Genomic DNA, 27623 nt, shown 5'->3' with positions numbered 1-27623 from the left:
ATGCATGGTTTAATGGCAACTGTTCCCAATAATCAGGAAGCTGAAAGTCCTGCAGCGCGGCGCTGATGTGAGAGGAGGGAGTGGCCGGGCAGGAAGGCAGCGGGACGAGGCGGAGCTGGAGGAGGGAGGGAGGGAGGGAGGGAGCGCTGCAGAGCCGCTGGGGAATCAGGTTTCTCACCCAGCAGCAGGACTGGAGGAAAGGGAAGGGAGGAGTCAGACTGGGACTCACTTCCCCTCCAGTCCTCCCAGTTTTTAAAGCCTCGGTCTCTCCTGGAGTCGCTCTGATCCGAGGAGCACATCCCTCAGGTAAGCATCAAGCTGCCGTTTCCCTGAGTCACTCTGGCTTCTGCTGCACATGCATGAAAACTTTGTTTCTGCTTCTGCTTCTAATTTACTCTGAAAATCCTGCTGGAGTTTCACATTCCTGACATGGATGCATTAAGGAAATCCAGGATTACAGCTCCAGCTCTGACTGGGGTTCAGCATTCCTGAGCTGCATAAAACCCCAGAAAGCTTGAGAGAGCCATCAGATGCTGCTGGTCCTCGTGGTGCTGAGTCATGTGTGTGTGTGTGTGTGTGTGTGTGTATGTGTGTGATCAGTGAACTCCCTGATGAAGTGACTCACTGCCCCCAGAATAAAGCAACACCCCAGCAGCTGAAGGTCGGGCTGCTGGGAAGATGCTGCCACGCTGCAGGAGCTTCCAGCTCTGATGGTACAAGCAAACGTGGCGATGCTCTGTGGAAAGTATGCATCACCGTTACCAGCTCCTCTCTGGGTTGAGATGCAACTAAAACTCAAACAGTTTGCTGAAGGAAGCCGGAGCAGACAGACAATGAAAGGAAGAGATAGTTATTACACAGCAACCTGAGAAAGCTTTTGCTTTCCGGTCGGTTTATCAGCAGGCAGCAGCGTAGAGGTCAGGCTGGTGGTTCACCGGGTCGACGCGCTGACTGTTACCTGGTCAGACGGGTTAAAGTCAGAGCCGTCCTTGATCGCTGTGCAGGTCACCCTTTTACTTTCTTTGCATCTCATCAGTGACCAGTGAAGCCAAAAAACAGATTTTATGCAATGATTCCACCAAACGCCTGTTGGCAGCACCAACCATGTGCGGCAGTGATGCAGGCATCTGCCTCCAGCAGGTTTGCCGCCTCTCAGTGTATTGCGGATGAGCCTGGAGATGTGCTGAGCTTTGGAGAGAATAAGATGTTTTTCCTCTGTGACGTTGCTCCCTTGTTTTACCTTCCTCCATCCAGCAGCCCGTTATCCAAAATCAGATCCGGTTTGTACCTGGGACTCTGTCTGCTTACTGTTCCTGTAGCAAGGAGGAAATGTTGTTTTCGAACTTTTGCTGCTGATAATAGCGAATGATGGTCAACTCAGCTCCCAACAGATCTTTGGGCTTCAGGGTTTTTGTCGTTCCAGTAGCCCATCATCCAGATCAGGGTCCTTCACACGATTTGCCTGTGGACTGAGCTGCAGCAAATGTGTTTTCAACCTGAGAAACCAGGACATCTTAAGTTTCCTCCGTTCTGTAACAATCAGTGGCCTTAATTGAATCAGCAGCAGTGGAGTTCACCAGAACCTCCTTTTGAGCTCTGGATCACTGGATCTTTTCATCAACAGGATTTCCTGGCCAGAATCCCTCAGACTTCCAAAGAAAACTTACAATCCAGCTGTGGTTGGTAAGGAAACTGGTCCCTTTCGTTCTCCTCAGTGCAGAATCAGCTGGGTTGCTGTTGGAACCAACATGCCTCCACTGGGAGGGCTTCAAATGTCTCTAATGGTGCAGATTCGATTTGCCACAAATGTATGGAAACGTTTATCCTGATAGTCGATTCAGAACTGATGGACCGTCTGTCCGGTTCCTCCAGCTGCAGCTCTGCCTGTAGCATCGCTCTGGCAGCCCAGGCTGCAGCTGGACGTTCCAGTCGTCGGATCGTCGCAGCTGGTGAAGGCGTGACTGCGGCCTTGCCCAATAAGAAGGCAAAGTGAATATGATCTCTGCTGTCGTTCAGCCAGATGCATGTTGCAATGCCAGAACCGTCTGTACTGACATCAGCAAAACTATATAAATGGCTTTATTCCAACTATCAGCATCTTCATCTTTACTGTTTTTGATTTAATCTACCTTTTCAATAAATTTATCAGTGAACATTATTTTGGCTTTAAACCATGTTTCATGTTTTTCTTTTTCCTTGACTTTCAATAAAATCATTCAGGATTCATGGATCTTATTTTAATGTACCTATCAAGAGACTGTTGTATTGAAACCAAACCATTTTGGATTAAATCTTGGATCCTTTTCTTTAAACAGCGTTATTTAGTTTAGTCTTTCTACCAGTTTTTTGACGTCGTAGAGGCCAACCCAAAGCTTCAACCCAACGTTTCAACCCAAAGTTTCAACCCAAAGCTTCAACCCAAAGTTTCAACCCAAAGCTTCAACCCAACGTTTCAACCCAAAGTTTCAACCCAAAGCTTCAACCCAAAGTTTTAACCCAAAGTTTCAACCCAAAGTTTCAACCCAAAGCTTCAACCCAACGTTTCAACCCAAAGTTTCAACCCAAAGCTTCAACCCAACGTTTCAACCCAAAGTTTCAACCCAAAGCTTCAACCCAACGTTTCAACCCAAAGTTTCAACCCAAAGCTTCAACCCAAAGTTTCAACCCAAAGCTTCAACCCAACGTTTCAACCCAAAGTTTCAACCCAAAGCTTCAACCCAAAGTTTTAACCCAAAGTTTCAACCCAAAGTTTCAACCCAAAGCTTCAACCCAACGTTTCAACCCAAAGTTTCAACCCAAAGCTTCAACCCAACGTTTCAACCCAAAGTTTCAACCCAAAGCTTCAACCCAAAGCTTCAACCCAACGTTTCAACCCAAAGTTTCAACCCAAAGCTTCAACCCAAAGTTTCAACCCAAAGCTTCAACCCAAAGTTTCAACCCAAAGCTTCAACCCAACGTTTCAACCCAAAGTTTCAACCCAAAGCTTCAACCCAAAGCTTCAACCCAACGTTTCAACCCAAAGTTTCAACCCAAAGCTTCAACCCAAAGTTTCAACCCAAAGCTTCAACCCAACGTTTCAACCCAAAGCTTCAACCCAAAGTTTCAACCCAAAGTTTCAACCCACTGCTGGTGGTTCACCAGGTCGACACGCTGACTGTTACCTGGTCAGATGAATTAAAGTCAAAGCCGTCTCTGGTCGTTGAGCAGGTCATCCGTTTATTTCCTTTGCATCTCATCAGTGACCAATGAAGCCAAAAACATTTTTTTTACGATTCCACTAAACGCCTGTCGGCAGCACCTGGTTTCATTCAGCCATCAAAAACTGTGGAACCCCTGCCTTCACCAAGAAATATAAACCTCTCACTGACCATTCACCCATTCACAAATTAATTCATTCATCATCTGCTCCTACAATCAGCTGTCAGATTCCAGCTGCAAGTGCAAACGCATTGATTTGAGCCGAGGCCAACAGGTAGAAACTGATTCTTCACAGGAGAAGAAGAGGCTGTTAGTCGCTCAGGTTTAGTTGTTTTAACAGAAAAGTACAATCAGAATCTAGAAATCACTTAGACAGAACCTGAGGCAACACGTCGCCCCAGACTAAAAGAAATTCAACAACAGAAGAGCCTCACATCTGGCAGCATTTTATCTCTGAAGGTTTTGGAGTGTCCTAGTCAAAGTTTGGACATAAATCTGATCAAGACTGTGATGTGGGACTTTAAACAAGGCAGTTTACACTGGGAAGCCCTGCAGTAGAACTGAATTTAACCAAATCTGCCCAGCAGAGTGGGTCAGACATCTTCTGCAGTGAAAACTCTCACTGCCAGTTTTCAACAAATTCTCAAGCAGTTACCTTTTCCTACTGGACCGGGTCTGTGTGGCTTTATTTCCTCTTAAGAAATTACATAATTGAAAAAAAGGGATTAAGTTTATTTGAGAGGAAAAGTCAAAACAGAAGCAAAGACTTTTTCCTTTTCGATCAAAACGTCTGGATCTGCATCATAGCCAATAAATCAGAGGGAAGTCGTTCCGGTCCGGTTCGGTCCGGTTCTGATTCCTCCTTGTCAGCACTGAGCCGGCCTCTCTGCTTCCAGATAAGATTCAGAAACACTCCCATGCTGTTAAATGCCGTTTGTCCAGCGAACAAATAAAAGCCCAGCGTCCCGCTGCTTTCTTCACACCGTCCCCACAAATTCCTGCAGCAGCAGGGAGGAGATGATTTATTTCAACCAACAAACCCGTTCGCTGGGAAGAGAATCGGCACCAGCCTGCTGGACAAAAACAAAGTCTGAGCTGAGCTGTGAAGTCCAGAGAAAATCCTAAGAAAGTCTGAAAACCCTTCAGAGAATCTGACTGAATGCGATTCTTTTCTAACATGTTTAGTTTGGACTTTCAGACCAGAGAAATTCACCAACATCTGTTTCTTTTACAGGAAAAGATTCCCACTCATGTTCCAGAGATAAAGATGGAGGCTGAAGGTTCATGTGAGTCTTTGACCTCCTCAAACTGAAGACTTTCCGGTTTAATGAACACCGAGTCAAAATCCTGAACTTTGACCTAAAGGTTGTCATAACAACCAGAACCTCAGTGAATACCAGGGTTTTACTAATCAGCATCCTGACAGACATAAAGCAGTGATGCAGGAGGAATTTTAGGATGTTTTCTGTTTGTCATAAAAACTAAAGAGAAAATCTCTTGGAAATATTTTGGTTAAAGTTTAAATTGTGGGTTCAAGTTTTTATCAGAATTTGAAATTTCCAATTTTGGACTTAAAAAATGTTCCTAAAAGTAGAAAACTCAGATCAATCAATCAAATTTTATTTGTATAGCACATTTCAGCAGCAAAGCTTTACATAATTAAAAAACAAAATAAAAACAGCATGTGACATTGAATAAACAGTAAGAAAGAGATGTTTCTTATCAAACACAGCCGCCCTGATAAAAAATAAAAGCTGCTTGTTCTGATACCTTTTATCTCATTGCATCTTTCAAATGGACTAGTGTAAACCTTCAGTGATTTAAAGCACAAAATGCAGAGAAACGTTAGCATAGCAAACGGTTATGCTGTTAGCAAAACAAGCTAGCTGCTAGCTTGTTTTGCTAACAGTTAGCATAACTGTTAGCAAAACAGTTATGCTAATAATATGGCACTATTATTGTGGGTTGGATCCAGGGGCGCAACTACATATTATTCAGGTGGATACAAAACCATAAATCGGTTTTGAAAAATTGATGTTTCTAAGTGTTCCTACCACTATTGAGAACCATGGTTTGTAGTTTTAGTCCTGATTATGTCAATAATTCCCCTCAGACGTCCAGGACGATCCGCACGTCAAGCTGATGATGGCGGGCTCGACTCTGAGGAAGGTCAAGTCCCGCTCCTGGAAGAAGCAGCGTCATTTCCGCCTGCTGGAGGATGGCCTGACTATCTGGTACAAATCCAGATGGGCCGGGAAGGGCCACTCCACCTGTGAGTGCAGAAACACCGTCAGATCACGGCTCAGCTCGCTCATATGACCCGTCAGGAGGGAGAGGAAAACTCACATTATAGCATTTGGCAGCATTTCTAACTAACTGGGCGCCGGAAGGGAATGTAGCAACAGAAACAAAATGTCTAACAGAACCAGGCCAGAAGCTTAGTGCAAGTTATGCATGAAGTTCCTTTGGTAACAAAAAATAATCTGATACTGGAACTGTGAATACTTTGATCCAGTGAAGTTATACCAGTGATTTTTGAGAATAGGGACAAAACAGGTCATGTGGATAAAGCACACAATTTGAATAAAATATACACAAAATATTATTTTTTTAAAAATATCTGACTAAACAAACCTGTGTCATGTGAGCACAACAATGTATATTTTTTCTTGTGTTTGCTGAATATTTTTTTATTTTAAACATTGTAGTCGGTGGATGATGCCTGTAAAATCCCTTGTCCAGGAGCAGAACTCAACACATTATAATAGTTTAAAACAATTAAAGAAATACTAAAATTATATATTATGACAATTAAGTATAAGTAGCCATATAAATAATTATAAAAGTGTCGATAAATTTAATTAAAAATCATTTATATATATTTTCCAACTCCATTGAAATTTGTCTCTAGTTTTTGTCAACACCGTCAGACATGAAAAGAATGTAAAAAAAAATCAGGCATTATTGGGGGGCACCAGAACTTCTGAGGACCCCATGACGTCGTCTTTTCTCTTCCTTTGCTAAGAGGGCTAATTAGCTCTGGTTAGCTTATATTATTCTTTAGTTTTTTCTTCTGTTTTATTCCTAAGTTGCTTGTCACAACCAGGATGTGTCAACTCCATAACTGACAATTTTCAAAACCTTGGTGAAATTTTGTGAAATAAATCTTAATTTTAGTAAACTGTAAAGATTTCATGGACCTGATGAGCTACAATATGGCCTCCTTCAGAATAACGTCATATAAATTATGAAGCTCCGTAAATAAATTGAGGTAATTTGGCATTTCGTCAACTCCATCAGAGTTTTTGTGACTCTCAGTGAAATTGTTGTCAAATCTCACTTAAATGCGCAATTAATTCATTTTAATGTATTTTACATGAATTGCATTACTTCACATGTATCAAGTTTTTCATTTTACTCACTAGTTTGTCACCACCTTCAGTTCTGTCAACTCCGTCAGATGGCCGTTTTGTTGTTTTTGGTTTTAAATAATATTTGTTTTGTTTCTTGAGAGGCATTTGTCAGTAAAATGAGTAAAAATATCACTAGTAGGGTCATTAAAAATTAGTTTTTATTTATTTTTGTCAGATTGTGATGACAAAGTTCTGGGTCAGGTTGATTAAAAATGTAATTTTTAAAAAAATGTTGCAACTGGGAGCCTGTACCTTAGCATCTTTACATTTCCAAAACATTATTTGTCATATTTGCATACATAAGGTTGAGAAACAATAAAAAAGGGAAAATTTAAAACCCATTTTCTTCCTATTCTCAAGAATCACTGATACACATTGTCTTGATCTTGTTTCTCTTTTATAACATTTTTCAAAATGGCCACCATAATGTAGCATAATGTTACGAAAATGGGTAACATTTGCTAACATGCTAATGCTTATCCACACTTGGAAAGTTTTTGCAGGCATATGCTGCACTAGAAGAAATGAAAGTTTAGCTGGGATGTGTGCACCGCTTTTTAAAATCAATGGATGCTGGTGTAAGCTGATCGTAGTGACTGGGAATCAGACAGTGTGATGGCAGTCATGCAGCAGAGGTAAAGGCGGTTGCCAGTCAGACGAAGCTGTGTTGTGCAGAGGTGAAGGACCAGAGGCAGGTGGGCTAGCTAACGGTGCTAATGACTGTCTCAGTCTCAGTGATGGACGTGGAGGCGGTGCGTGAGGGCCATCAGTCTGAGGTCATGCTGAGCATCGCTGAGGAGTTTCCTGCCGAGCTCTGCTTCACCCTGGTGTTTCACGGTCGCCAAGGAAACCTGGACCTGGTGGCCGACTCCCCAGAGGAGGCCCAGGCCTGGATCCAGGGAGTCCGGAAGCTGATCCACAAAGCCCAGACCATGGATGAGCAAGAGAGGCAGGACCAGTATCCCACATCTGCCTTAACCCCCTCCAGCAGCTTTCCTTTTACTGTTTCCAAATCTGAGTAAAAACTAAGAAATTAAAGATTTTAAATATGAGCGTTTGATTCTATGACTTGAGGTTTTCCTCAGCATTTCTCAGATGGGTGCGAGACTGGTTCCAGAAAGCGGATAAGAACAAAGACGGGAAGATGAACTTCAAAGAAGTGAAGAAGCTGCTGAAGATGATGAACGTGGAGATGAACGAAGACAACGCTCTGCATCTGTTTACGGTACGGCTCTGACCCAATCACAGGAGAAACTGGAGATTATCAACCAATAATGACTTTGTTTTAAGACCTGGGCTGATTAACTAACTGATTGCAGGTGTGAGTGGAGAGTACACAGGGGAAGAAAAACTAGACAAGAAATAAGATAAATTCATTAAGAAAAAACTGAACTGCAGAAAAACAGGAACCAGACTAATCAGAATAAGAAACTATCACCAAATAATTATGAAACTCCAAAACAGCCCAAGATCCCAACAGACGTTTTCTGTTGTTGTAAAGACGTCTTCTAAAAACCGGTTCCTTTGTTTCCAGATGGCTGACAAGTGTGAGAGCGGCTCCCTGGAAATCGAGCAGTTTGTCCACTTCTACCAGATGCTGACCCAGAGAGACGAGGTGTGGAAGGTTTTCCAGGACTACTCTGGAGACGGAGAGCGGCTAACGCTGGAGGAGCTGGAGACCTTCCTGAGGCTGGAGCAGGGCGAAGGGGACCAGAGCTCCCAGCATGCCCAGCAGCTCATCCAGCGCTACGAACCCTCTGAGTCGGGTGAATGCTTGAGAATCCCCAATTCAGATCAGGAGTTATTCACACATTCACAGCAACATGTTCAGGGTTGTTTTACCAGTAAAACTACAATTTATAGAGAAGAAAAGGTTTAGTTTGACGTAACTCCATGCAGTGTCTCTACTGGTTTCACCAACTCAAATTTAAGACTTTTTAAGACCATTATAAATTAAATTTAAGACCTATATCACAAGAGACATACAAAAAAAATCACATATTTTAAACTGTGGTAGTGCCAAGCTTTTTATGCAAAATGCACATCGAAATACGTCGTCCAGCCAACTGGAAATAAATATACGCTTAACCCTAATAGGTACAAACACACTAGCTAGCTAGCTAGGGTATATTAGCAGCTAGCAGTAGCCTCGACTGCTTCAAGTCACTGACTGCAATGAAAATGTCAAACTTCGCCTGACAGAAAAATCCAGCAAGAAAAATAAACTACATAGACTATAAGAGATTAAATAATTCTGCTTTGTGGGACAATAAGAACTATTGATTACTTCTTTTTAAGGTAACTGTACATCTGTGACTGCATGGTGCAGCAAGCACAGAAACACAAACACAAATAACGTCCTTGAAAAACATTCCTATATGTAAAACATTCATAGGACACCAGCTGTCACTAGAAAAATAATAAATTTAGCCATGTCAACAATACAGACAGCTTCAGGTTTTTTACAATAAACTGGAATTTATTGTGACAATGATAATAAAAATATTATGACGAGAAATGTATCGTGATTAATTATAGCAATATGATAAATGCTCACCCTTAGTCCTGCCACAACAAAATTTAAGACTTGTGATCCATGTATTTAAGGCCAACGTAAGAAACAATAAGGCCTTCATTTTAAATACATGAATTTAAGACTTTTTAAAAATGTACGGGAAAATAGAAACAATCATGTATTATTCTTTTTTCCAGATATAACGGGTTAGACATTTTAACGTCCTCATTAAGCAGCAGAGTAAAGCCTGTGATGTTTCGTGTCTCTGCCTCCGTCCAGCTGTGAAGGAAAGCTCCATGTCGCTGGAGGGTTTCCAGATGTACCTGTGTTCCCAGGAGGGCTCCATATTCAACCCGGCGCTCCTGGAGCTTCACCAGGACATGAACCAGCCGCTCAGCCACTACTTCATCTCCTCCTCACACAACACCTACCTGCTGGAGGACCAGCTGAGAGGCCTGAGCAGCCTGGAGGCCTACATCCAGTGAGCACTGCACCAACTCACCACCAAAACACGTCTTCATGCTAAAACGGCAGAAAGGAAAATGTCTGACTGTCTTTATGACTCCTGAGTCAACCTTGAGTTGGTAGTAATGTGTCTCTGACTGCAGGGCGCTGAAGAGAGGCTGCCGCTGTGTGGAGGTGGACTGCTGGGACGGCAGCGACGGGGAACCCATCGTCTACCACGGCCACACGCTAACGTCAAAAATCCTCTTCAGAGACATTATCTCAACTCTCAAAGAGTACGCCTTCAAGGTGAGCACCAAACTTTGAGTTTTTCCAGCTGCTGTGGTTCTTTCTCTCTGCTCTGAGTCAAACCAACCTGTTCCCCTCCTGGCCTGTGGGGGCGCTGCACCAAGAACCACTGAAGGAAATGACATGAAAATCTCTGAAGACACTGAGAGCAACTTCCTTCTTCACCAGATGGAAACACAAATGAAGCAGCGTCACATTTTAACTCTTCAGTCTTTGGCTAAGGACCACAGTCATTTCTCCCATGATTTCTCCTGCTAGCGCTAAGGTAGCACGTTTGTTTTGGTTGTATTTACCCAGAATGCCCCGCGCTGTAGTCCACTTCCTGATTTTGGAGCGGTCTGCAGTCCGCTTGGCGTTCACAATGCATTTGAACCGAACCAGAGTTCACTTCAACCGAACCCAGACCAAGGTTTGGAGGACCGGAGTTTGGTTTTTTTGGACCAGACAAATGGACTGGAGTTGGATTAAGGCGGACTGAACAGGGCTGGTGGGAATACACCCTTACATTTATGATGGTTTTTAAAATTGTATTACATTTTACAGTTATTAACATATTTTTTATATTTTAAACTTCATCAATCAATCAAGTTTATTCGTATAACAGATTTCAGCAACAATGCCATTCAAAGTGCTTCACATCATTAAAATACAAAGTCATAGAAATGCAGTCAACATCTGAACCGTTACATTTTGCCACATGCCGTCATCATAATGTTTACTGCACATCAGTCACTCTAGCTGAACCTGCTGTGGCTCGTTGTTGTCCTGAAACACAGGAAGCGTCACCATGGGAACCGTTCTCCTGACGATCTGCCTTATTGTTATCACGGGAAATGCCACTAATGAATTTGCGCTAACCTCTAATGTATTTGAGTGGATGCGGCAGAGCCTTGACATAATTATCTCATAATGAACCCAAGTGAAAACAACTCAATCCTCAAACCACAAAGTCCGCCCTCAGAGGAGGCAGCGCCTTGAGAAAAGAGATGAATGTTGACGCAGTCGACTGTTTTCATCACCGCAGGCAAAGCAGAAACTTACCAAAACAACAAAAACTGGTTATAATATTTGCGTTTAATGAGTTTATCCCTCTTCAGGTATCGGACTTCCCCGTCATCGTGTCTCTGGAGAATCACTGCGGCGTGGAGCAGCAGACCGTCATGGCCAGACACCTTCGCCATATTTTGGGCGAGATGCTGCTGACGGCCCCGCTGGACGGACAGATCCCCCTCATGCTTCCCTCGCCTCAGGTCTCAGGTTTCACGTTACTGTAGGCGACATAAACCCACCATGTTTAACTGTTTTAAGAGTTTGTTGTTTCAACACTTGAATATAAAGATCTCAGACTTTAAAGGTTTCTGTAGGCTGTTCCTCCTGAAGGTGTTCAGGACTACGAGGTTTTTGAAAAGGTTTCTGTCTAAAGAAAACCAGCAGAGCATCGAGTCACTGACCTGCAGAACCAGAACCAGAAAACTGCAAAACAGCTGAAACACTGATCATTTGGGACAAACGGCCATCTCTGCAGTTACATTTACCAAAGCAGAACAGAAGCCTGGTGCTGACCTCATTCAGAGATGGCGTCTTGGTGTTTGGGTCGGACCGTCGTCCGGGTTCTGTTCAGACGGATCAATATTCCGGATCTGTGTCAGTAGAAATGGAGCAAATAGAAGCTGTGGTCAGCAACCAGCCAGACTTGGAGTTTAACCTGCAAGTTCAAGTTTCACATTTCAACTTGAAGTTCAAGAAACACATTTAAGCCACAAAGCAGCTGAAAGAGCTTCAAATATAAAAACACCAAATGTTTGGTTGTGGTTCTGATGCAGAGCAGAACCAGAAGACCTGAGGGGTCTGGAAGGTTGGTACAACAGCAGCAGATCTTTAAGCCATTCAGTTAAAAACTAACAGAAATATTTTAAAGTGTATTCTCTGAGCTTCTGCAGGAATCAAAGCCACTAAAGAGAAACCATGCATGAGTTTCTCTGATGCTGAGACTTTAGTCCTCTGAACCTGGAGATGTTCTTCAGGTGACAGAAGGCCGACTTTGTAACTGTCTTTATGTGGCTCCCAGATCGTTCCTCTTCAGGTCCAAAGATGATCAGTTTAGTTCAGGAAGATCGGAGTAGACTTTCTGGAGTCGGTTTCTGGTCACTGTTTACTTCCTTATATAGTTTTTTTCCAGACTCTTCAGGTATTTATCATCACTGTCAATAAAAAAAGTTTTTCCCAGACGTTGACCTGAACAATAAACCCTTTAGATCCAAAAATCTCATTTTAAAAATTAATCAGCCTCCCTGTTGTCCATGTAGCACTAATACTAAAAGCAGTAGTAACTCGAACTTATAAACTCCTCTCCATTAGAGCACTCACAACAATCAATGCTAAATGAAGTAATGGTGGAGCAACGCCACGAGAGACTCCACTGAGGGTTTAGTCGATGCTTTGCTTCCTTCAGTTAGGAGACAATAAAGTGAAGTACAATCTGGTTCCTGCAGAGAGAAACTTATTCCTGTGATTCTTCACTACAGGAGCTGAGGGGAAAGATTTTGCTGAAAGCCAAGAAACTCGGCGGGTTGGAAACACACCTTGACGAAACGTTGACTGATGAAGTCAGCGACGAAGACGAGATGGCGAACGGTGACGCAGAGAGTCCGAGCGCAGAAGATCTGCCGGCGGAAACGACGAACAAGGTGGTTCAGATGCATCCAAGATAAAGATGATTTACTGTAGAGTCGGTTTCTAATCATTTGTTCTCTGAAGTTCAGTCAGGAAGTCATCGAGTATCGATAATGAAAATATTTCTCCTGGTTTTCTGAAAACAGATTCTGTTTCAAACGAATGAAGCACAGCGTTATGAATGCAAAAATAAAAATCTCAATATTTCCCATCTGAAGCTGTAAATTTATTAGAGTGAGGACAGATCTGGCTCCCTCTGGTGGTGGCTGAAAGACCAGGATGTTCACAGATGTATATCAGTGATTCTTGAGAATAGGGACAAAACAGGTCCTATGGATAAAGCACAAAATTTGAATAAAATATACACAAAATATAATTTTTTCAAATATCTGTCTAAACTAACCTGGGTCATGTGAGCACAACAATGTATATTTTCCTGGTATTTGCTGAATATTTTTTTATTTTAAACATTGTAGTTGGTGGATGATGCCTGTAAAATCCCTTGTCCAGGAGCAGAACTCAATACATTATAATAGTTTAAAATAATTACAGAAATACTAAAATTATATGTTATGACAATTAAGTATAAGTAGCCATATAAATAATTATAAAAGTGTCGATAAATTTAATTAAAAATCATTTATATATATTTTCCAACTCCATTGAAATTTGTCTCTAGTTTTTGTCAACACCGTCAGACATGAAAAGAATGTAAAAAAAAATCAGGCATTATTGGGGGGCACCAGAACTTCTGAGGACCCCATGACGTCGTCTTTTCTCTTCCTTTGCTAAGAGGGCTAGTTAGCTCCGGTTAGCTTAAGTTATTCTTTAGTTTTTTCTTCTGTTTTATTCCTAAGTTGCTTGTCACAACCAGGATGTGTCAACTCCATAACTGACAATTTTCAAAACCTTGGTGAAATTTTGTGAAATAAATCTTAATTTTAGTAAACTGTAAAGATTTCATGGACCTGATGAGCTACAATATGACCTCCTTCAGAATAACGTCATATAAATTGAGGTAATTTGGCATTTCGTCAACTCCGTCAGATGTCAACTCCATCAGAGTTTTTGTGACTCTTTCAGTGAAATTGTTGTCAAATCTCACTTAAATGTGCAATTAATTCATTTTAATGTATTTTACATGAATTGCATTACTTCACATGTATCAAGTTTTTCATTTTACTCACTAGTTTGTCACCACCTTCAGTTCTGTGTCAACTCCGTCAGATGGCCGTTTTGTTGTTTTTGGTTTTAAATAATATTTGTTTTGTTTCTTGAGAAGCATTTGTCTGTAAAATGAGTAAAAAATATCACTAATAGGGTCATTAAAAATTAGTTTTCATTTACTTTTGTCAGATGGTGATGACAAAGTTCTGGGTCAGGTTGATTAAAAATGTAATTTTTTTTTAAAAAAATGTTGCAACTGGGAGCCTGTACCTTAGCATCTTTACATTTCCTAAACATTGTCATATTTGCATACATAAGGTTGAGAAATAAAAAAAAATTATGGGAAAATTAAAACCCATTTTCTCCCTGTTCTCAAGAATCACTGATATGTAAGATTAAGGCTTTAAAATGTCTTAAATTCATTTTTAAAAAATGTAAGTTTAAACACTTAAGTATGTAAATCATGGCAGGACTATTTAGTTATTTATATTACATGTTTCCTGTCATGCAGAAGTTAGAGTTGGACATCTTCACTGCATTCTATGATTTGAGGCGGTTGCAGCTATCGCTAACTAGCTGCTAATATACACATGTTAGCCAGTTAGCCAGCTGGCTAGCTGGCTAACATTATGGGTCAAGTCCACATTTGTTGCTGTTTACTGGATGATGTTCGTCTTCACCACTGCCTAAGACGAACGGTCTTTGTCACTTTCAATGAACGTATGAAAGTGATAAGACTTTTCATTGAAAATGTTTTTTAAAAGTTTTAAATTTAAGTTGGTGAACCGTGAAGACGCAGCAATCTGGGAACGCTACAGGCGGGTTGACTTCAACCCTCCTTCGCCACGTTGCTCCTTTCAGAAAAACACATGGAAATGGCTAAAAGACAAATTAGCTACGAGACTGTTGTTATCTAAGTTGTTTTTTGGTTTCTAATCTTTTTTAGGTTGTTTTCCTCTAGAAGTCTGAATAAACATGTGACCCAAAGATGTTGATTTAAAAAATACAGCTGGAGCTAAATCCTGACTTGCTTTTATTTAAACTCCTGAAGCACAGATGAAGGAAAGTCGTCGTTCTGTGTCTCTGAGGCGAACGCTCCTTGAGGTTTAGCTCCTGTTTACTGGTTTCAGACATGATTTGTTGTCTGTTTGCTCTGAGAGGATGTTGATGATGAGTCAACAGTCCCAGTGTTCATGTTTATCCAAGTTTATTAAAAATGTTTAGCAATCCAGCAAAATCTGACTTTCTGATCATTTTCCAAGCCTCTGCTGGTCTAACCGGATGTTTCTGTAACCCTGAAGAATCAGGCGTTCAAGCAGAAAATGCAACCATTAATCCAGTAGTTTCTTTTAAATATCCTATGTGTGTTTTGCAGAAGTCCAAACTGTCCAGGGAGCTGTCAGACCTGGTGGTCTACTGCAAGAGCGTCCACTTTCACGGCTTTGAGCACGCTCGCTCTCAGGCCAAGTGCTATGAGATGTCGTCCTTCTCTGAGTCCAAAGCAAAGAAGCTCGCTAAGGACGCAGGTAAGAAGGATTTATTGTAGAAGTTACGACTTTTTAGACAGAACATCATGCAGGAGCTCAGTGTTCAGGCTGCTGTGTGTTCCTCTTTAGGGTCAGAGTTCGTTCGGTGCAACGCTCGGCAGCTGTGCAGGACGTACCCCAGCGGCTTGAGGACCGACTCGTCCAACTACAACCCTCAGGACATGTGGAACGTGGGCTGCCAGATCGGTATGAGCAAACACCGCCACCTGCTGGTGTCAGCTAAATACTGAACATTTCCTGTGACATTTAAACATGACTGACTTTCAGTTGAAGGTTTGCATAATGCATCATTTAAATATGGGCAAACTGTCAGTTATTTTAGAAGCTAACCTTTGAGAATCAGATTCAGATTCTGTTCATCCAGAAAACTTGAATAATTTCCCCATAAGTCTGACGAGTGGCGGCGTGTCGGCGTTCTGACCTCTGCACAGATCGGCCATTTCTAACGCCACAGTCAAAAACTAACAGAAATAATTTAGTTAATTTAGCATAATTAGCAAGTTAGCCTAGTAGCTAAATACTTAATTGGGTAAATAAATATTTAGCTTGCTGGGTATTTAGTCTGCTAACTAAACAAACCTCAAAATAAATATTTAGCTTACTAACTAAATAATTATTTAGGAAGTTAAATCTGTTGATGCTAACAAGCTGAATATTTTGCGTCACACTAAATATTTAGTTAGCGACCTAAATATTTATCTCTGAGCTAAATATTTAGCTTACTAAATGTGACATTTATAAATGAATGAATTTATAAATATAAAATTGAAGCACAATGTTTCTCTCTTCTGAAAGAAGAGAAAGAATAATCCATATTATTGCTGTTGATTTTTGACTTGGCAGCTTTACAAACGCCACACAAACAGAACTGCTTAACAAACGATTCATTCAGGATGTAAAATGTTTAAATGTGTGCAAAGAAAGTCAGACAGGGATAAATAAAGCTGGGAGTGTTTGCTGAGCAGATGATTCTCTCAGGATCAGAAGATTCCTGAAGCAGAGAATCGTCTCGTCTCTGATTCATTTTTATGTCTGGAAAAATGAAAGTTAATGAATTTATTTTTCTCTCCGTCTCAAAGTGGCTCTGAACTTCCAGACGGCTGGCCTGGAGATGGACCTGAACGACGGCCGCTTCAGGCAGAACGGTTGCTGCGGTTACGTCCTCAAGCCCGACTTCATGAGAGACGCCGACAGCCGCTTCAGTCCGGACCGACCCGAGGACCGGCCGGGCTACAAGCCGGCGCGCCTGTCCATCCAGGTCCAGCTGTTCTCCAGCGCGGGTCAGAGGGTATTTGGTGGGTCAGGTGAGTCTCCAGGTGACTGTGTGTGTGTGTGTGTGTGTGTCGCGGCAGGTGATCAGCGCGCAGCAGCTGCCCAAGGTCAACCAGAAGGAGGGATCCATCGTGGACCCGCTGGTCAGGGTGGAGATCTACGGCGTCCCTCAGGACCAAACCAGGGAGGAGACCAGCCACATCAACAACAACGGTACGAAACTCACCAGCCCACCTGCAGAACAGCGGGGTGTTCACCTGGCTGCTGACCTCTGACCTCCAGGGTTCAACCCCGTCTGGAACGAGACTCTGAACTTCGTCGTCCACTCGCCTGAGCTGGCGCTGGTCCGCTTCGTGGTGGAGGACCACGACAAAACGTCCAGGAACGACTTCATCGGACAGTTCACGCTTCCCTTCACCTGCATCCAGCCAGGTGAGTTCTACGGCAAGCTGTTATCACATAAAATCAGTTTCATCAGGAATGTAATTAGAGACGTTTTGACTAGTAGACACATCTATAACTTAAGCGCCACACAAAGAAAAGGTAAAATAAAATTACTTTTTCATGTAAAGTCATAATTTTACCTGCATAAAGTTATATTGACATTATTCTCCTAGTATTTCAACTTTATTCTCATATGACTTTATTCTCGTAATTTTACGATTATTTTTTCTTAGCGTTGCCCCAATAATATGTTGTAACATTTTGAACATCCTGCATAATAACTTAATATATCTGCATTCACATTTTGTCTAAGAGGAAGAAGTCAAAATAAATTTAATCACATTTTGATGATTAAATCCTTTTCAAGATTTATCAAAATATGTCATCTGAAGAGTCGACGTCTGTAATTACAGTTCAGGGTATCAAATCTAACTGTAATTTGTCAAAATAACATTTTTATAGATCTGAATTAAGAGCCTTTGTGTAAGCCCCATGATGCTGCCACTGAGCTGTCCGAATAGATGCCTGTAGACTTTTGGATTTTCTGCACAAAATAGTCAGATAATGCCAGAACAGAGAAAGAAACCAGCATTATGGGACAGAAAGAGACGGCAAATGCAGAAGTCTGCTAATAATTTCTGCTTTTATTCTCTGCCAAGACTCAAAGAATTCACTGAAAACGGCTTTGAGGAGCTAAAAGTGCTGCTGACAGTGAAGCATTTCAAAATTTATTTTTCCCCTTTTTTAAATTTTGATGTCAAAATGCTGCATCAATCTGTGATGTTTTGACAAACAATAATTACTCAAAAATATCAATGATGTCATTCTGACTTTCAGATATCTGGAATGTGATTTCACATACTCAGATGAGACCGATTTTATGTCAACACGGTTTGCCATACATTTTGCAGCATCATTATTTGTTTTCAAAATATCTCCAATTTAATTTGCACTACATTTGGCATCATTAATAACTGTCAAAATGTAAATGCATGTGTTGAATCTGATTTTATGATAAACTGGCCTGCCATACCTTCTTTTGTTCCATCCAGGCTACCGTCACATCCACCTGCTGTCTAAAGACGGGACGGCCATCCCTCCGTCCTCCGTCTTCGTTAACATCAGCGTCTCAGAGCTCACATGAAGGCGTCACGCCGTCTCTGACCTCACAGCTTCACTCCGGTTCATGTTTTAGTGTTTTAGTTGTTCCTAAACTCATAGAAAACTTTCTAATGTTTACTGACTCACCTGCTGGGCAAAATGAGATGAAGGAAAACTCCAGTGTTACTATTTAAGAACAAACAGGTGCATCATTCCAGTCAGACTGAGGTTTAAATTTAGACTTTGACTAGGACATTGCAGCACTTTGATCCTCATCTTTTTCTCCCATTTTGTGGATTGTTGAGGTGTAAAATCAACAACTCAGGACTCAACTTCTGCATTTTATTCTTTTTCTCTGAGAATATTTTGAAGCTTAAAGATCCACGATTAGTTGAAGCAACAGATTTTATCGTTTATTTCACAAGTAAAAACAACAGGAAAGATACTGTAGGAAGTTTAGCTTTTATAAATTTAAATGAAATATTGCTACATGGACATTGCCATGTTGTGTAGATGATGTATGCTAGGCGCTACAGCGCTAGCTCTGTCCGGCCAGAAGTTTTTTTGTGACTTTAGTAACATTCAACTCTTTGAATCTGAACCTGTTGAAATATAAAGGAAATGAAGATGAGGAGGACCAAGCAGAGGAAGAGCAGAAAGTCATCTGAAAAAGCTGGAGTTTGTGCTGCTGCTGCTTAAGATGCTAACCAAGAAGGATAGCATTAGCTGCTGAGGTTTCTAACTCAGTCTGTTTACGGTTAGCATCAGAATCAAAACATTTTCTCAAATACATTAGAATGTTGTTTTTACAAAGACGCTTCATTGTCACTTTAACCATCCGCTCATATTTCAATTTGAGCTCCTGCTAATGTTTTTAGCTCTTGCTAATGGTGTTAGCTCCTGCTACTGGTGTTAGCTCTAGCTGAAGTAATAAACAGTAGATCAGAAGCCAGTCCCGTTGGTTTGATATCTCGTGTTAACAGCAGTTTGTCTCAGTTTGGACGTTTCTGTTTTTAGACTCCAGTTGAATATAAACTACCCGCGTCACCGGCCCAGCATGCATTGCAGGTGGTAATAAAGATGTATAAGTTTTGAAGTAGTTATGAATCTTTATTCATTACAGTTTTTAGGTCATTAGGGAAATGACTGTATATTTAGTGGTAGATCCTCTCAGATGTTTTCATGTAGTCTGAACATTTTGCTGCATGTTGAACCTGCCTGAACGAACAGCATCATAACTGGACGACTGCTGGAAACGAATGTACAAAATGCCAAATATCAGTATTATCCATATAAAAATAGACCTTATTAAAAACAGTGTTAACTGATGATGTTCTACCTTATGGCTCATTTCTTTGTTCATAAACACAATGTAGGTTTTTTCTCAAAAGAGTCAGCCCATAAATATTCATACATCTCAGGATCTTCACTGGGTTTCTGTGTTTAGTTTTGCTGCTCCGTCTCCTTCAGAAACAGCCTCTTCTTCCCTGGCTGGAAGACGCTGCTCCCTGACCCCTGCGGCGTGTGGCGCCCCCTGCAGGGCCTCCTTCAGGGTGAGGATGCTCCGGTCTGAGTCCCGCAGCACGCCCTGCTCCGCCGACTCTTCGGGATGGTGCCTCTGCAGATGTTTGACCACCTGGAACCGCTGCTTGGCTCTGTAAGCGCAGTGGCGGCAGGAAAATGGCCGCTGCTCCGTGTGGGACAGGAAGTGATGTCGGAGACCCGCGGGCCACCGGAACGATTTCTGGCACAGTCCGCAGGCGTACGCTCGGTCGTCTGTGTGCTTCTTCTGGTGGGTCTTCAGGATGAAGCTGGTTTTAAAGGCTTTGCCACATTTCTCGCAGACATAAGGTCGGAGGTCGCGGTGCTGCGTGTCCCGGTGTGCGCGCAGGGCGTCTGCTCGGTTGGTGCGGTACCCACACTCATCGCAGGGGTATGGTTTCTCCCCTGAAGGATTGAACAACAGATATGTCAGATTACCACTTCATTCTCGTGTTATTACCGTGTTCTCTGGCGTTCGTACCCGTGTGTTTGGTCATGTGGTACTTCAGCTGCGTCGCCCATTTGCATTTGTAGCCGCACTCTGGGCAAAGGTACTTCTTCTCTTCTTGGTGAACTCTCATATGCAGCTTTGGTAGAAATGAGTGAAAAAATTGATGATTCTTATATTGTTTACAGCAAAGCAGATAAATTCAGCCTAAACACACAGCTGACATCATATTAGTGACGTGAAAAACCTGAATGCTGACCTCAGGACAGATCCACATGAAGCAACCGGAGAAACCCCCACAAGCACATCATAAACATTAGCTATGCTAACGCTAAAGTGCAACACCAGCATGCTAGCTAGGAGAAGCATTCTAGTTAGCATGTTGATTAGCTACAACTTTGACTAGGACATTAAGTCCTAGTCAAAGGACTAGGATGTAGCTGCTAGGTTAGCAGCTACATGCTAGGTTAGCATGCAGCTAGCAACATGTAGCATGTTGGTTAGCTACATGCTAGCCACCCTGATTGCTAAGGTGATGCATTCTGGGTACAGAAAAAAACTAATTTCTAAACATCATGCATGGAGAACGAGAGGAGAGGAAACAGAAGTGCTGTGTAAAAAGTCTTCACCTACTTCAAAATAAGAGCGTGAATATAAATGTCTAACTCAGGGGTCCCCAAACTACGGCCCGCGGGCCGGATCCGGCCCGCCACGTCATTTGGTCCGGCCCCCTGAACAATGCCGGATCCGGCCCGCCTCCTCATACCAGAGAGCATTCAGTGTTTTTTTTTTTTCATATATTGTATTTTCCGGTTTATATGTGGATTTTTCTTCAACCACCAGGGGGCTTTTGAGCAGATGTGAAACTTACTTTCCCTCAATGGAATATATACTAGTCAGTCCCAGTCACCGTTTCACTCACGGTTTTTTCTATTTGCATTCTGGGTAAAAATCTATCTAAAAGCGTGAATGTGTCGTCACCCCTCCCCCCCTCACCCGCTCGACAGTTTCAAAGACAGAACAGCCCTCCCCCCCCCTCTCTCTCTCCCTCACCCTCTTCCCCCAACCCCCCTCTTCCCCCGTCGACAAGAATTTTCTAAGGTTTCTTTCTCCAAAAACTAAGACCGGCCCCCGACCAGAGAAAGGAACAGCTATGTGGCCCTTGCAGGAAAAAGTTTGGGGACCCCTGGTCTAACTACTTAAAGAAGAGTAGCGCTTTAGAATTTATCTGGAAAAAATAATTTACGAGGAGCTGAGTGCACCAAATGTTTTCGGTGTTAGTAAAAATGCTAACGCGTCCATCGATAAACTAGCTCCATTATTAGCGTTTTAGCGGTTTGAGTATGTAGAGTGCAAATCAATGATAAGGGCCGATTGGGCAGAACTTCAACCACTAGGTAGCAGCAAACTGCTTCTAAGATGATCCTTGGTATGTGTAGAATTTGCATCAATGGGCATTAGCATAACATAACGAACTCCGGCAGGATTAAGACCAGAAGTGGTTTGAGGAAATTTCACAGTGACAATCTACAGCCTATTTAATACAACAAGAAAGTTGCATTAATTTTGAAATCGGGGTGTTGGTCTCTACCTTCAGCCTGGACGGGTCTGAGCAGGCGTAGCTGCACTGCTCACAGCTGTACGGTTTCTCCCCGGTGTGAATGCGAATGTGCCACGTGATCTTCTGCTTGTTCCGGGTTGCGTACTCGCAGTCTGTGCATTTGTACAAGCGCTTGCTCCCATGTGACCGGAGGTGCTGCTCCAGCACCAACTGATGCCGACAGGTGAACTCGCATGTGCTGCAGCGCAGAGGCTTGTCCTCTGATGACCCCCCCTCATGTTGGCTCAGAAGGTGCTGCGCGAGCAGCGGCCTTGTTTTGGCTGCGAAGGGGCAGAGCTGGCATGGGTGCGCCAGGTGAGTCCTCTGATGAAGGCCGAGGCTTTCTTTAGTCTGAAACTCCTCCTGGCAGGTGCTGCATTCCAGCTCCGGGTGTCTGCTCTGCTGGTGCTGCTTCAGTGTCCCTTCGCTGCTGCATGTAAAGTCACATTTCTTACATGAAAAGCAGGCCTGAAGTTGGTGCGCCCGTTTGCAGTGGTTCCTCAAAGCAATCTCGGAACTAAACCGAGCGTTGCAGTGACTGCAGATGTGCTGCAACTCCCCTGAGTGACACCGGCGGCTGTGACGTCTGACGTCGTCGAGAGCGTAGCCGGCGAAGTCGCACAGCGGGCAGAAGTGTGTGGGCTGTTTGTCGTGGATGCGCAGCTTATGCTGGCGCAGTTTGGACACTGCGCCGAAGGTTTTGTGGCATGCGTCGCAGCTGTGACGGCCGACGCCCGTGTGCAGAGACTCGTGCTCCTCCAGGCGCCTTCGCCTGGAGGAGCTGAAGGAGCAGCAGCTGCAGCGATACATCCGAGGCTGCTGGCAGTGCAACCGATCCTCTACTGGATCCTGAAGCTTTTCGTCCTTATGATCAGAAAGAATGTGACGGGATAGAAAACGTTTGGATCTGGCTGAATAAGGGCAGCTGGGACACCGGACCTCAAATGGCTGCAGACGGCCTTTCTTGTCGGCCACAGCTCTTCTCTGACTACATCTTAATGCATAGATTGGTCGGTTTTCTCCTGAACTGCCATCATTGGTCCTTCCTACATTGTCCTCCATACTTCTGAGTTTTTCACTCCCTTGTTTGTCTGTTTCAGAAACGATCTGACCTGAAGCCTCTCGGCAGGTCTGGAGGTGTTTTTTAAAGGTTGCCAGCTTGGCTGAGGAAAAGCTGCACAGCTCACATTCAAATTTACCGTCTCTTTTAACATAATGGGCTTTGCTCTGTGATGTTTTAGTTGAAACTTTCTTTGTATTTGCCATGATTCCACCAGCCTGAGGTTCTGATACGGTGGTTGTTTGGATATGGGCGGTGCACGGTTCTTGTTGATGTTTCAGTTCTGTGGACGTCTCGTTTGCAGAGGACAGAAGTTCAGTCTGATGTGAACTTGTTTCTCTTCGTGGTCGTTCGGATTCTGCCGGCGCTGCAGCAGGATTTCCTGGTGAAGCTGTGTTGGGTGGAGGAGCAGGATGCTGATTTTTAAGGTGGTGATCAAACCTGCGCCTCTGTTTGAATCGCTCCCCACAGGAAGGGCACTCATGTCCCTTCGTCCTGCGGTGACGTCTGCAGTGCTGGTCCAAAGCCGTCTCCTTGCTGGTTACGTAGGAACATTTGTCACAACGGTAAACAGCTTCCGATGGCACCGCCAGCATCTGGACCCGCCCCTCTAGAACCATGGCGTCTGCTTGGTCCTTGTCGTGTTTCCTCAAAGCTTTCAGTCGGACTTCAGAGGGTGACGGGTCGGTTTCCTCGGCTGGAAAAGCAGAACCGATAGTTGAAACTTTATTTGCCCCCTCAGGTGTGAAGGTCCGATCGTCCACAGACTCAACAGATCGACTCGGGTCGGTCGGAGGCTCGCTTGCATCTTCTACGTCGCTTTGCTCACCAGGTCCGTCTTGCATTCCTAGATTGTCTTCCTCCAACGAGCTGGCAGGTGTGGCCGGGTCTAACACGGTTGAAGGCGGTGGGCTTTGGCAGTTTCCGTTTTGGTCCTCGACGGTCGGTAAAGTGGTCAACACCAGAGTGCAGTACTGCTCCGGACTGCTGGCGGATCTTTCAGAAATGGCTTCATGACCAACGAGGGCGAGAACCGAACCGTCGGCAGAGCTTTCTGTGCAGGGATTGGTTCCTGACTGGTTCTGCTGTGTACCAGCAGCTGGTTGTTTGGACTTCCTGTAAAAGTCCTCCATGAACTCTGCTGAGCTCCTCTCCTTTTCCTTCGCTGCGTAGTTCTCCAGCCAGGCTGCATCTCCAGGGACGTAGCCGTGGACCTTCCTCTTGTGCAGGAAGAGGCTGATGCTGCTGTAGGACGAGTAGGAGCAGAGCGCACAGCCAAACTCCTTCAGCTTGGTGTGTTTGCAGTTCTCGTGGTTCTGGAGCGCCTGCCGGTACCAGGTGGTATATGAGCAGTACTTGCACTTATATGCAGCAGACTTCTTCTCCTCTCCAGAGTGTTTGGCCAGCATGTGGTTGCGGAGCTCATACTTGCGCTTGCAGGCGTAAGCGCAGATCTCACACATGAGGGATTTAGGTTGATGTCGTAATTTGTGACTCTTCAGCTGATCCGTTCGGTGACATCGGTAGGAGCACTGATCACAGGAGTATCTGGGAGAGACAGGCAAAATCACAGTCAGTAAAACACCAATAATTTGGGTCACCTGACCTTTTACCAGAGAAAAAACATGATGGTTCGTATTTTGAACATGCATTTATAATGCCACAGTTTCAAACTAAAGAAAGAAAGGATATTTTTAAGTGGTTAAATGTTTTTGTTTCCACAATCAAAAAGGATCAGTTGAAAAGTGTTTTGTAATTTCTGTGGTTTTGCACCTGAGGTCTCCGGCGTGTTTCCTCATGTGGACGGTCAGGTAATGTTTCCACTTAGTGACGTATCCACACTCAGCACACATGAAGTTCTTGTGCTCAGTGTGAACCAGCATGTGTTTGGAGAGGTACGACTCGTCTCTGCACCTGAACTCACACATGCTGCACTTGTGAGGTTTCTCACCTGGAGAGAGCAGACAGACGTCACCACGTTTCAGCCGCAGCCAGAGAAACTCTTCCAGTGTCTAAAGTCACACAGTCAGAAAATAACAGCAATAATTTGGATTATTTATCCTGTCCTGTTCAAAAAATGGGGGTTCACTTTTCACCATGTTATTCATTTATATATAAATGTCACAATTTCAAGCTATACAGTTAGTTAGAAAACTAAATATTTAACTTGCTCATGAAATATTTGGGCCAGAGCTAAGTATTAAGTTTGGTGACGAAATATTTAGTTTCAAAATGTGATATTTATAGGTGAATGAGTAGCACGGTGGAAGTGTGACTGAAAACCAGGCCAGGTTGTTTGTTCTGAATAATCTCTGCTGGTTTCCGGCTGCAGCTTCGCTCCTCCTCACCGCTGTGCATCAGGACGTGTCGCTTCAGGCCGCGTTTATGCGCCGTGACGTAGCTGCACTGAGAGCAGCGGTGGATCTTCTCGTTGGCGTGCAGACGCGCAACGTGCTGCTCGTACTCCACGGGGTTAAAGGTCACAAAGGGGCAAAAGTCACAGCAGAGCTTTTGTAGGCCGGTGTGGCCGAGTCGCCGGTGCTGCAGGAAGACGTTCTTATTGGAGCAGGAGAAGCTGCAGTCTGAGCAGCGGTAGGCCAGGTGGCTCCGGTAGTGATCCTCCATGTCTGCGTCGCATTTGAAGACGGCGCTGCAGGCGTGATGACGACACGCCGCCGCTCTGATCCCGTGCTCCTCAGCGGCGTGTCGGATCAGGTCTTTGCTCTGGGAGCTCTGGAAGGAGCAGCCGTCCTGGAAGCAGGCCACCGGCGCCCCGTCCCTCCGGATGTTGTGTGTCTTCATGTGAGCCTTCAGGGCCCGGCTGTGGAGGAAGCTTTGACTGCAGGCGGGACAGAGGAAGCTCTGGCTGCTGTCAGCCTCCTCTGGATGCCTGCTGGCCACGTGGCGCCGGACGGCGTTTCTCTCTACAGCTGAATAATCACACAGGTGGCAGCGGTGGGCCTTCTCGCCGGCCTCCCGCAGGCGGTGTATGCGCAGTTTGCTCTGGCTGGTGAAGAAACGGTCGCAGGTGGGGCACTGGAGGCTCGGGTCAGGGAAGTGCAACCGAAGGTGCTCCTGCAGGTGGGAGCGCATCTTGAAGCAGCGCCGACATTTGGGGCAGGCGTGGGTACGATAAACGTCCTCCGATCCCTCAGAAAGGTAGGCTGGAGGACAAGAACAAACCCGGTTCAACAAACAACCCCTCCTCTTCAGAAAGCACGTGGCGACAGTGGAGAGAAACGACTCCTTTAAATGTGAAGACGCCTCCAGCAGAACCAGGGTCAGTATGAGTGACCCCACCTCCTGGGGTTTACCTGCAGGTGGCGCTGAAGCGTTGCGGTTGTTTTTCTCCACCGGTTGTTTCCCTGCCGGTGATCGGCTCCGGCTCCCTAAAGAGACGCAACGTTTTCAGGATGAAGAAGAAGAAGAACAATCAGCCTCTGCTGTTCTGGAGGAGACGCCTCCTCCAGGTGTTTACCTGGACCGGTCCGGACCGGCAGCTTTGGACAGCGGTGGGAGACGGACGTGGACATGTCCGAGACGTTCTGTCCACATTTATCACAGACATGTTGCGCCGCCTCCATCATGCCTGAAAAACACAAAAAGCTTCAACAAATCCTCATTTCCTTATAATTGAAATTAATAATCTAAATTTGGAAAAATATCTTTGAATCTTTTTGAAAATGAATCTTTTTAAATATTTTTTTATTATTTATTTTCAGTAGAGCCCCAGATGTTTTGTTTACTTCAGCCTTTTATCAATGACAGAGAAATTTTATGCTCTTTTTAACCAAGTTCAAGTATCCACATTAACAGAAGAAAACTGGAAATCTGCCTAGGAGCAGTGACTCAAGAAGAGTAGGGATTCAAAAAATAAAATAAAAAAATAATAGACAAAAGTCCTAAAACATAATCTGCACAAAAAACCCAGATTCATCTGTTATCCTTCTACTGTCTGCTTGAAGTTTCGTTTGAAATAACAGGAAGTAGCTTCTACCATGAAGGAAAGGGCCGAGACGTGACCAATCATCAGTAAAGCAAGGTGGAGGCTGTGTCATGGGTTGGTCACACATTTTCACCCAGTAGTGTGGGGTTTCTAGGAAACAACTGACATTTTAGCATGAAAGGAATCCTAAACTGTCATGAACTCCCAAAATAAAACCGTGTTTCATTGGTCCATATAAAGTTTTCTGGTTGCATGTTTGAACAAAGTCCTGCTTTTTGTCCAGTTTTCCCTCTGGAATATAAAGAAATGAGGGTCGAACCAAGACACAGTTCTACATCATTATGAGTTGCAAGCCGCTGTTAAAGAAGGAGCAGATCTGTGTAACGGTAACAGAGCTGCTGCAAGAACAGATAATAAACAGATTTATAGTCAAATAAATCGGAAGCCAAACCTCCTGCCTGAGCTCTCACCCTCACTGTCCGCCTGACAAACAAAAGATCAACATTCAGGTTTCGGTTCTCATCGCCTCCTCTCGTTTCTGTTGTTGTTAATCTAAATCCCTGATTACAAGCAGACTGGCCTGCTGCGAGCCTTTATTTACTCATTATAGTATGAGTAAATAGCCCGACCGTTATCACTAACTTAGCCTAGGTTAGCTAACTGCTAATGAGGCGGTGCTGAAGTTAGCTTCCGATTTGTTACTTCAGTAACGTTAAATGTTCACACAGCGGTAAAAATGTAAAAATCTAATTTTTGATTTTAAGCCTAAAAAATATAATTAATTTGGTGTTCTTAGATTTCATCACAAAACAGGCTAAGATTACATACTACGTATTTGATTATTACATAAATGTAGATTCATTTGCAATCTGATAGGTTCAGTTCTAACTTCCTCCTGACATGAACAAGGCACTTAACTAATAGTTCCCTACAGATAAATATAT

General features: G+C 43.7%; 2 protein-coding genes across 4 annotated transcripts; one reads left to right on the top strand and one right to left on the bottom strand.

Annotated features, from left to right (window-relative positions):
- The first annotated feature begins 184 nt into the window (after positions 1-184).
- Positions 185-19411, top strand: plcd4b (phospholipase C, delta 4b). The gene is made up of 16 exons (XM_014984518.2): positions 185-306; positions 4433-4484; positions 5312-5470; positions 7341-7569; positions 7707-7836; positions 8146-8377; positions 9406-9607; positions 9735-9879; positions 10977-11129; positions 12405-12566; positions 15095-15245; positions 15336-15452; positions 16346-16524; positions 16619-16751; positions 16821-16970; positions 18035-19411. The coding sequence occupies exons 2-16, from the start codon at positions 4466-4468 to the stop codon at positions 18124-18126; spliced, it is 2253 nt and encodes a 750-aa protein (XP_014840004.2). The 5' UTR covers positions 185-306; positions 4433-4465; the 3' UTR covers positions 18127-19411.
- znf142 (zinc finger protein 142) lies at positions 19173-27347 on the bottom strand. 3 transcript variants are annotated; one of them, XM_014984513.2, is made up of 8 exons: positions 27131-27347; positions 26212-26322; positions 26048-26122; positions 25082-25897; positions 24507-24684; positions 21665-24281; positions 20107-20212; positions 19173-20030 (listed from the first exon to the last, which is right to left on the bottom strand). In XM_014984513.2, the coding sequence occupies exons 2-8, from the start codon at positions 26318-26320 to the stop codon at positions 19510-19512; spliced, it is 4422 nt and encodes a 1473-aa protein (XP_014839999.2). In that variant the 5' UTR covers positions 26321-26322; positions 27131-27347; the 3' UTR covers positions 19173-19509. The 3 variants fall into 3 exon arrangements, with proteins under 3 accessions (XP_014839999.2, XP_014839998.2, XP_087859489.1); XM_014984512.2 differs by having other exon boundaries at positions 27150-27347; XM_088003363.1 differs by lacking the exon at positions 27131-27347 and having other exon boundaries at positions 26212-27066.
- Between the last annotated feature and the right edge of the window lie 276 nt (positions 27348-27623).

The sequence above is a fragment of the Poecilia mexicana genome, unplaced genomic scaffold (assembly GCF_051168715.1).
Source record: "Poecilia mexicana isolate PSO_F unplaced genomic scaffold, ASM5116871v1 scaffold_2, whole genome shotgun sequence".
Classification (NCBI taxonomy): domain Eukaryota; kingdom Metazoa; phylum Chordata; class Actinopteri; order Cyprinodontiformes; family Poeciliidae; genus Poecilia; species Poecilia mexicana.
Note: the sequence above shows the minus strand (reverse complement) of the source record. Positions and strands in the feature narration are given on the sequence as shown.

Coding starts and splice junctions, on each gene's coding strand:
- plcd4b (XM_014984518.2), top strand. Junction 9,608..9,734: donor AGCCTGGAGGCCTACATCCA/GTGAGCACTGCA, acceptor CTCTGACTGCAG/GGCGCTGAAGAGAGGCTGCC. Junction 16,971..18,034: donor CTTCACCTGCATCCAGCCAG/GTGAGTTCTACG, acceptor TGTTCCATCCAG/GCTACCGTCACATCCACCTG.
- znf142 (XM_014984513.2), bottom strand. CDS start 26,320: ATGATGGAGGCGGCGCAACATGTCTGTGATAAATGTGGACAGAACGTC. Junction 24,685..25,081: donor ACACGTCCTGATGCACAGCG/GTGAGGAGGAGC, acceptor TGCTCTCTCCAG/GTGAGAAACCTCACAAGTGC. Junction 20,213..21,664: donor CAGACCCGTCCAGGCTGAAG/GTAGAGACCAAC, acceptor TTTCTACCAAAG/CTGCATATGAGAGTTCACCA.